This window comes from Bombina bombina, chromosome 6, assembly GCF_027579735.1.
Source record: "Bombina bombina isolate aBomBom1 chromosome 6, aBomBom1.pri, whole genome shotgun sequence".
Lineage (NCBI taxonomy): Eukaryota > Metazoa > Chordata > Amphibia > Anura > Bombinatoridae > Bombina > Bombina bombina.
In genome coordinates, this window is record NC_069504.1 from 840,694,675 (window position 1) to 840,704,790 (window position 10,116).

At 39.8% G+C, this 10,116-nt stretch overlaps 2 protein-coding genes across 5 annotated transcripts in view; one reads left to right on the plus strand and one right to left on the minus strand.

Moving 5' to 3' along the window:
- The window catches only part of CRB3 (crumbs cell polarity complex component 3), a 155,754-nt gene extending 148,400 nt beyond the window's left edge, over nt 1-7,354 (plus strand). For both annotated transcript variants that reach the window (XM_053718236.1, XM_053718235.1), the window contains exons 3-4: nt 4,257-4,309; nt 5,362-7,354. In XM_053718236.1, coding sequence (XP_053574211.1) covers nt 4,257-4,309; nt 5,362-5,565 — 257 coding nt within the window. In that variant the 3' untranslated portion in view covers nt 5,566-7,354. The remainder of the gene's footprint in view (nt 1-4,256; nt 4,310-5,361) is intronic.
- LOC128663750 (DENN domain-containing protein 1B) overlaps nt 6,748-10,116 on the minus strand; it is a 348,668-nt gene continuing 345,299 nt past the window's right edge. For all 3 annotated transcript variants that reach the window (XM_053718233.1, XM_053718234.1, XM_053718232.1), the window contains one exon: nt 6,748-8,516. In XM_053718233.1, coding sequence (XP_053574208.1) covers nt 7,719-8,516 — 798 coding nt within the window. In that variant the 3' untranslated portion in view covers nt 6,748-7,718. The remainder of the gene's footprint in view (nt 8,517-10,116) is intronic.

A 10,116-nucleotide genomic window follows, 5' to 3' on the forward strand; every position in this document is an offset into this window, starting at 1 on the left:
AGAGAAATTGTGTAGACTGGATAAATACTATGCAGTGCCGGTGTGCACTGATGTTTTTCCAATACCTAAAAGGTTTACAGAAATTATTACTAAGGAATGGGATAGACCAGGTGTGCCGTTCTCTCCCCCTCCTATTTTTAGAAAAATGTTTCCAATAGACGCCACCACACAGGACTTATGGCAGACAGTTCCTAAGGTGGAGGGAGCAGTTTCTACTCTAGCAAAGCGTACTACTATCCCTGTCGAGGACAGTTGTGCTTTCTTGGATCCAATGGATAAAAAGTTAGAGGGTTACCTTAAGAAAATGTTTATTCAACAAGGTTTTATCCTACAGCCCCTTGCATGCATTGCTCCTGTCACTGCTGCTGCGGCGTTCTGGTTTGAGTCTCTGGAAGAGGCTTTACAGGTAGCGACTCCATTGGATGACATACTTGACAAGCTTAGAGCACTTAAGCTAGCCAATTCTTTTGTTTCTGATGCCATTGTTCATTTGACTAAACTAACGGCTAAGAATTCTGGGTTTGCTATCCAGGCGCGCAGAGCGCTATGGCTTAAATCATGGTCAGCTGACGTTACTTCTAAGCTGCTTAACATTCCCTTCAAGGGGCAGACCCTATTCGGGCCTGGTTTGAAGGAGATTATTGCTGATATCACTGGAGGAAAAGGTCATGCCCTTCCTCAGGATAGGTCCAAATCAAGGGTCAAATTTTCGTGCCTTTAGAAACTTCAAGGCAAGTGCGGCATCAACTTCCTCTAATGCAAATCAAAAGGGAACTTTTTGCTCAGTCCAAGACGGTCCGGAGACCTAACCAGACCTGGAACAAAGGTAAGCAGGCCAAAAAGCCTGCTGCTGCCTCTAAGACAGCATGAAGGAACGGCCCCCTATCCGGTAACGGATCTAGTAGGGGGCAGACTTTCGCTCTTCGCCCAGGCATGGGCAAGAGATGTCCAGGATCCCTGGGCGTTGGAAATTATATCCCAGGGATATCTTCTGGATTTCAAGACTTCCCCCCCAAAAGGGAGATTTCATTTTTCACAATTATCTGCAAACCAGATAAAGAGAGAGGCTTTCTTACACTGTGTACAAGACCTCCTAGTTATGGGAGTGATCCATCCAGTTCCAAAGGAGGAACAGGGACAGGGATTTTACTCAAATCTGTTTGTGGTTCCTAAAAAAGAGGGAACCTTCAGACCAATTTTGGATCTAAAGATCTTAAACAAATTCCTCAGAGTTCCATCATTCAAGATGGAGACTATTCATACCATCCTACCTATGATCCAGGAGGGTCAATACATGACTACAGTGGATTTAAAGGATGCTTATCTTCACATTCCGATACAAAAAGCTCATCATCGGTTTCTCAGGTTTGCCTTCCTAGACAGGCATTACCAGTTTGTAGCTATTCCCTTTGGGTTAGCTACAGCCCCAAGAATTTTTACAAAAGTTCTGGGGTCGCCTCTGGCGGTTCTAAGGCCACGGGGCATAGCAGTGGCCCCGTATTTAGACAACATCCTGATTCAGGCGTCAAACTTCCAAATTGCCAAGTCTCATACGGACAGTGTTGGCATTTCTGAGGTCACATGGGTGGAAGGTGAACGAGGAAAAGAGTTCTCTATCCCCCCTCACAAGAGTTTCCTTCCTAGGGACTCTGATAGATTCTGTAGAAATGAAAATTTACCTGACGGAGTCCAGGTTATCAAAACTTCTAAATTCCTGCCGGATTCTTTATTCCATTCCTCGCCCTTCGGTGGCTCAGTGCATGGAAGTAATCGGCTTAATGGTAGCGGCAATGGACATAGTGCCGTTTGCACGCCTACATCTCAGACCACTGCAACTCTGCATGCTCAGTCAGTGGAATGGGGATTACACAGATTTGTCCCCTCTACTAAATCTGAATCAAGAGACCAGGGATTCTCTTCTCTGGTGACTATCTCGGGTCCATCTGTCCAAATGTATGACCTTTTGCAGGCCAGATTGGGCAATTGTAACGACAGATGCCAGCCTTCTAGGTTGGAGTGCAGTCTGGAACTCCCTGAAGGCTCAGGAATCGTGGTCACTCCTTCCAATAAATATTCTGGGACTGAGAGCGATATTCAATGCTCTTCAGGCTTGGCCTCAGTTAGCAACTCTGAGGTTTATCAGATTTCAGTCGAACAACATCACGACTGTGGCTTACATCAACCATCAAGGGGGAACAAGGAGTTCCCTAGCGATGTTAGAAGTCTCAAAGAAATTTCGCTGGGCAGAGATTCACTCTTGCCACCTATCAGCTATCCATATCCCAGGTGTAGAGAACTGGGAGGCGGATTTTCTAAGTCGACAGACTTTTCATCCGGGGGAGTGGGAGCTCCATCCGGAGGTGTTTGCTTATGTGTTTCCTCTGCTCCCTCGTCTGATTGTCAAGATCAAGCAGGAGAGAGCATCGGTGATCTTGATAGCGCCTGCGTGGCCACGCAGGACCTGGTATGCAGATCTAGTGGACATGTCATCCTTTCCAGCTTGGACTCTGCCGTTAAGACAAGACCTTCTACTACAAGGTCCTTTCAATCATCCAAATCTAATTTCTCTGAGACTGACTGCCTGGAGATTGAACGCTTGATGTTATCAAAGCGTAGCTTCTCCGAGTCAGTCATTGATACCTTAATACAGGCACGAAAGCCTGTCACCAGGAAAATTTACCATAAAATATGGCGTAAATATCTTTATTGGTGTGAATCCAAGGGTTACTCATGGAGTAAGGTCAGGATTCCCAGGATATTATCCTTTCTCCAAAATGGTTTGGAAAAAGGATTTTCAGCAAGTTCCTTAAAGGGACAGATTTCTGCCCTGTCTATTCTTTTGCACAAGCGTCTGGCAGATGTTCCAGACGTTCAAGCATTTTGTCAGGCTTTAGTTAGAATCAAGCCTGTGTTTAAACATGTTGCTCCGCCATGGAGCTTAAATCTGGTTCTTAAGGTTCTTCAAGGAGTTCCGTTTGAACCTCTTCATTCCATAGATATCAAACTTTTATCTTGGAAAGTTCTGTTTTTGGTAGCTATTTCCTCGGCTCGTAGAGTCTCCGAGTTATCTGCTTTACAATGTGATTCTCCTTATCTGATCTTCTATGCGGATAAGGTAGTCCTGCGTACCAAACCTGGGTTTTTACCTAAGTTGGTATCTAATAAGAATATCAATCAAGAGATTGTTGTTCCAACTTTGTGTCCTAATCCTCCTTCAAAGAACGAACGTCTATTACACAATCTGGACGTGGTTCGTGCTTTAAAGTTTTACTTACAAGCTACTAAAGATTTTCGTCAAACATCTGCTTTGTTTGTTGTCTAATCTGGACAGAGGAGAGTTCAAAAGGCTTCGGCAACCTCTCTTTCTTTTTGGCTAAGAAGCATAATCCGCTTAGCCTATGAGACTGCTGGCCAGCAGCCTCCAGAAAGGATTACAGCTCATTCTACTAGAGCTGTGGCTTCCACATGGGCCTTCAAAAATGAGGCTTCTGTGGAACAGATTTGCAAGGCGGCGACTTGGTCTTCGCTTCATACTTTTTCAAAATTCTACAAATTTGATACTTTTGCTTCTTTGGAGGCTATTTTTGGGAGAAAGGGTTTTTTACAGGCAGTGGTATCTTCCGTTTAAGTACCTGCCTTGTCCCTCCCTTCATCCGTGTACTTTAGGCTTTGGTATTGGTATCCCACAAGTAATGGATGATCCGTGGACTGGATACACCTTACAAGAGAAAACATAATTTATGCTTACCTGATAAATTTATTTCTCTTGTGGTGTATCCAGTCCATGGCCCGCCCTGTCATTTTAAGGCTGGTATTTTTTAATTTTAAACTACAGTCATCACTGCACCCTATGGTTTCTCCTTTCTCTGCTTGTTTTCGGTCGAGTGACTGGATATGGCAGTTAGGGGATGAGCTATATAGACAGCTCTGTTGTGGGTGTCCTCTTGCAACTTCCTGTTGGGAATGAGAATATCCCACAAGTAATGGATGATCCGTGGACTGGATACACCACAAGAGAAATAAATTTATCAGTTAAGCATAAATTATGTTTTTCTTTTTTCCTTCCTATGAATGAACCACTTCACATATCTGATGGTACTTTGTATTATTATCTCATGATGGAATGTTTAAAGGCAATATTTGGACCCATTTACTCCATTAACATTTTAAACTCCTTATTTATAACAACGGGATAAACCTATTCCATTATTATATCTACTGTATATAATAATTCTAGGCAATCTGTTCTTTTCCAGCTCAGACCATCACCACAGAAACTACAGAAACCACAGCGCCTAGAGGCCTCTCAGTGAGTGAAACTGTTGGCACCATGTTTAAGACTAAATGTTTAAGCAAGAAATAAAGGGACATGATACCCAATGTTGAAGCACTTGAAAGTGATGCAGCATAGCTATGAAAAGCTGACTAGAACATCTATATGTAAAAAAAGAAGATATTTACCTCAAAATTTCCTAACTATTCAAATCCCATTGTAAATGATACTAGTCCCAGGACTTGCAAGGGAGTGTGCATCTGGCATGTGCAGGCACAGTCATGTTATTTTCCTATTCATTTCTAAGGACGTTTACTGTGAAATCTCATGAAATCTCAGCACTGCTGATTGGCTATTGTTTTATTCCCCACCCCAACTTGCAGAATTACAGCAGCTGAAGTATAACTGTTCACAGAGCACTTTCTCTGGTGAGCTGAAGATATGTTGAGGTAAAATATCTTCCCTTTTTACATAGAAATGTTCATATGATATTTTCATCCCCACTTTTTACAGTTATATACTAAATTACTTGAAATTGATGCAGCATGAGTATTATGTCCTTTTAACACATTTGTATATGTCCCCTGTTTCTCCTATCATTACTCCTTCCATTTGTCTATCCTGTCTTGGTTACTCTTACTTATATTTTCTTTAAAGGGTCACTGAAGCCAAAAGATTACTTCCGTGATTCAGATAGAGCATGCAAATTTAAGCAACTTTCTAATTTACTCCTATTATCAATTTTTCAGCATTCTCTTGCTATCTTTATTTGAAAAAGAAGGCATCTAAGCTTTTTGTTTTGGTTCAGACCTCTGGACAGCACTTTTTTTATTGGTGGATGAATTTATCCACCAATCAGCAAGAACAACACAGTGTATTCACCAAAAATGGGCCGGCATCCAAACTTACATTCTTGCATTTCAAATAAAGATACCAAGAGAATGAAGAAAAAAATTGATAATAGGAGTAAATTAGAAAGTTTCTTAAAATTTCATGCTCTATCTGAATCACGAAAGAAAAAATTTGGGTTCAGTGTCCCTTTTAACCTTCTGTCTCTCCTCACTTTTATTTGTGTATTCATTTTTTAGGAATCTGAACGTCTTGCAGCAATCATAGTTCCATGTGTGCTGGGAGGTCTTCTCCTCATAGGTCTCCTCGTTTTCATCTTCCTAAAAATTCGGGAGGCACGTCGAACAGAAGGAACATACAGACCCAGCAGTGAGGAACAGGCAGGATCCCGTGTGGAAGCTAATGCTGGGCTAAAACTGCCTCCTGAAGAGAGACTTATTTGACCAAATTAGGATGAGAAGATCCATCCAGACTTTCACTTGTGTCCTTCTTCCCTCGCCTGGAGCCTGACAAACAGAATAAGCCTAACGGGGCTATCCTTTAACACTGAAAGACTGTTAACTAGATGAGGGGGCTATAGACCATTGGATATAACCCTCCTACATACAAATGTGTCAATCGGCTTCTTATTGACAAATAAATTAATCCAATATCTGGTCTTTAATATCAAAAATGACCAATTATTAACAAGTAGAGCAAGGCTACTATGCTGAACTCCTCCACTGCTCTGCATCACTTCATCACAACCTGCCCCAACTGTCAGTATCGTGGAGGCATCAGTAAAATGCCTTTTCTTCTTAAATTCAGGTTGTAAGTTGAGGCTGAATATTTTCATAGAACAGTATTATATAGAGAGGAGGTGCAGTGTTTTAGGTGAGCAAAGCTGCAGGGGAAAACATCCTCATGAAACAGACTCTAGACTGTTGTCAGATGTTTCCTAAAGGTCAACTAGGCTGAATAAATGATAGACGTCTTTTATGGGTGAAAATTTTTTTGTATGAAATGCTATGTGAATGTATGTATTTAAGTGGATTAAATTGCTAACAGTTTAACACATACATATTGTAATTTAGATGTGTATGGATATTAAATAGCAGCTGAAAAAAACAAAGTATCCGTGGCTTCCAGGAAATTCCAGCCAGCACAAAAATGATATATTCATATACAAATATATGTAATATAGGCACAGATACTCTATGCCTTTTGTAAGTATAAATGTATTCATTTGTATTGGCAATTGTTAATATACTTGGGCCTGTTAATCTGAATATATTTTCATAATCCAGAGCTGTACATGCTGGGGCATTATTTCTGATAGGTCGAGATAGGGAAGTTAATGTCTAATGGCTAAAATAAGGGAACGTGGATTTTAACACGTCCATAGAAACACAGAAAAATCAACTAAAGCAGTTGTGTTTAAATTTAACAGTGTCAATCAAAGCATTACTGTATGTAAATCAATTTGTAATTATGTCTAAATTATTATAACTTGAAATCCTATTTATAGCTTTATATTTCTGTATGCGCAGCATGCTTTTAACCCCGTTTTTTGTTTGTTTTATAATCAATATGTACAATTTTACACAAAGGAAGATGGTCTGATTCAGGTGATCGGAAGACAATGCAACAGGAAGATGAAATCCTTTATTTAGAAAAAAGAATATATGTTGACCCCGTTTCTTTGATAGAGAAAATTGAAATCACTAAAGCTTATTTGTCCTTTCTACTATGCTTAAAACCTTTCATCTTTAAATCTTAAGTGTTGCTTAGATTGTCTTACTACAGTGTTTCTCAACCGCGGCCCTCAAGTACCCCCAACAAGCCTGGTTTTCATTATAGCTGAACCAGTGAACAGGTGTAGTAATCCGCTGATCAGTAACACCATGGTTACTAACCTGCTCTCATCCATCAGCTGATTCTTTCACCTGTGCACTGGTTCAGCTAAAATTAAAACCTTGCCGGTTGGGGTACTTGAGGACTGCGGTTTAGAAACCATGTCTTACTATAAATAATTATTTTGATACATACTTTGAGAGTTAATTATTGTATATCTTTTATCCAGACACCTTAACTTATTTTATATCTAGACCACTGAGCTCTTTTGTTGCCAAAACTGCAATTACCTTGCTATTAATGAAAACTCTTGTGAAAAAAAACAAAACAAAACTTTTTTACGATTCTAATATTTTACATGTTCCAATTGTAAAGACAATAAAAGTACTTTATCTGTTACATCTTCATTTGTCATTTTTTTTCCTCAAAGCTATGTATTTTACCCCTATAAGATAGTGCACACACTATTATTCTCAAATGGTGTGCATAAAGTTAGTTTTAAAAAAAATATATATTTTAAAGTATACATTTTTCCACTACTCCCCAAAGCATTGATCCCATGAGCTACTTCCATATGAGTTCTAACTTGGCTGCATGCTTCTAAATGCAATTTTTTTTTTTTTTACCAATTTATGTTCCAATGTGACAAACATTGTTTTATTTCCATAACCTTGCTGTTCTGCTAATGAAGTTTATATTCAAAGTATAAATGCATTGTATACATGCTATGGATTTCTCACTCCTCAAACTGATTATATTACTTTTATGCCTCAAAACGTTTTTTTAGTTCTGATACCTTGGGGAGACATTGAGAGTTAATACCTTCTGTAGTTTGTCTTATGGACCCAATACTTGAGGAAGGATTTGGATTGCTATGAGTCTCTGTACTGGGAGTGGTGGCACTGTTGGTCCAAGTGCAGCATTTTTTAGTACTGTGATTCTGAATAGTGGCCTGAAAAGCATTGTTCTGCCACTGATCACCCAATCGTCTTACACTCTGGGATGTGTCCCTCCTAGTCCCAGTCCACATCATTCTTGGGTCCAAGGATCTGGTCTGAGAGATTGCTGTGTGCACATTAGGGCCAGACGCATGGGGTGAATTATCTCTACAGGACTCAAACTGGTCACACATTTCCTTCATGACTCTCTTCTGCTGGTCAGGAGATTCTTCTCTGGTGGTATTCTCCTCTCTAATTACAAAATTTGTTCTGGTTTCACATTCTTCCTCCACAGGGGGGAGTGTCAGTGTGTTGACATCTGATCTTGTGGACAGTAAGGGGACGTTTGGTGGTGTTTGTGCGCTAACTTGTATATTTGAAATATCTTCTGTGGTTGATGAAATTACTTCTTCTGTCTGTGATGTGACTTCTGATGCTGGTGTTGCAACTTCTGAAGACAGTGAAGCAACCTCTGGGGTTAGTGATGTTGGAGACATGCTTGTGTAGTCAAAAGCTTCATCTTCCTGGTCTTCCTCCTCCGCCTCCTCCAAGTACCATAGGGTTGAATCTCTAGGCTGGCTAAGGCATAGGTTCTCATCACTTGGAGCATTTATTGGCTGAAACTTAAAGCAAAACAGTGTCAAACTACAACATGGGTTCTCTGGTTTTCCCTATCTTCTGAGCCAGTGTATTTGAATTTTTTTTGCTACTTCTTTTACAAACAAGCTTAATACAGTATTTAGTTGCATCTAAAATAGCTTTCATTAAAGGTAAAGGAAACACCAAAAGTTATTGTCCCTTTATTTACCATTCCCCAGGTTTGCATAAGCAACGCTGTTATATTAATATACTTTTTACATCTGTGATTACCTTGTATCTAAGCTTCTGCAGACTGCCTCCATATCTCAGATCTTTTGACAGACTTGCATTTCAGGCAATTAGTGCTGACTCAAATAAGTCCACGGAAATAAGCACAATGTTATCTATATGGCACACATGAACTAACGCCCTTTAGCTGTTAAAACTGTCAAATGCATTCAGATAAGAGGCAGACTTCAAGGGCTTATAAATTAGCGAATGAGCCTACCTCGGTTTAGCTTTCAATTAAGAATACCAAGAGAACAAAGCAAATTTGATAAAAATAAATTGGAAAGTTGTTTAAAATGACATGTCCTATCTGAATCATGAAATTTTAATTTGGACTTTGTTCCTTTAAATATTCCTAGTGTTCTTGAGCTCCTGTAACCTGTGCCATCTCTTTTATAAAATAATTTAGGTATTTGCCTTTTTAAAATCTCTAAAACGTTTGTTTTACTATGGTTGCACAATACCTCTGCATGAATATTAAGTTCACTCAAACATTTCAGATCACTGTTTTTAAAGGTCGTTAATACATAAATAACCTCAATTCCTATACAAATAAATAGTAAATGTTATTTCTCCAACATAGGTGTGTCCGGTCCACGGCGTCATCCTTACTTGTGGGATATTCTCTTCCCCAACAGGAAATGGCAAAGAGCCCAGCAAAGCTGGTCACATGATCCCTCCTAGGCTCCGCCTTCCCCAGTCATTCTCTTTGCCGTTGTACAGGCAACATCTCCACGGAGATGGCTTAGAGTTTTTTAGTGTTTAACTGTAGTTTTTATTATTCAATCAAGAGTTTGTTATTTTAAAATAGTGCTGGTATGTACTATTTACTCTGAAACAGAAAAGAGATGAAGATTTCTGTTTGTAAGAGGAAAATGATTTTAGCAACCGTTACTAAAATCGATGGCTGTTCCACACAGGACTGTTGAGAGGAATTAACTTCAGTTGGGGGAACAGTGAGCAGACTTTTGCTGCTTGAGGTATGACACATTCTAACAAGACGATGTAATGCTGGAAGCTGTCATTTTCCCTATGGGATCCGGTAAGCCATTTTATTACAGACAGTAAATAAGGGCTTCACAAGGGCTTTTTAAGACTGTAGACATTTTCTGGGCTAAATCGATTTATATATAAACATATTTTATACTCCATAGCCTTGAGGAATTATTTTAATCTTGGGAATTTTGTAAAATAACCGGCAGGCACTGTATTGGACACCTTATTCTCTAGGGGCTTTCCCTAATCATAGGCAGAGTCTCATTTTCGCGCCTGTATTGCGCACTTGTTTTTGAGAAGCATGACATGCAGATGCATGTGTGAGGAGCTCTGATACATAGAAAAGACTTTCTGAAGGCC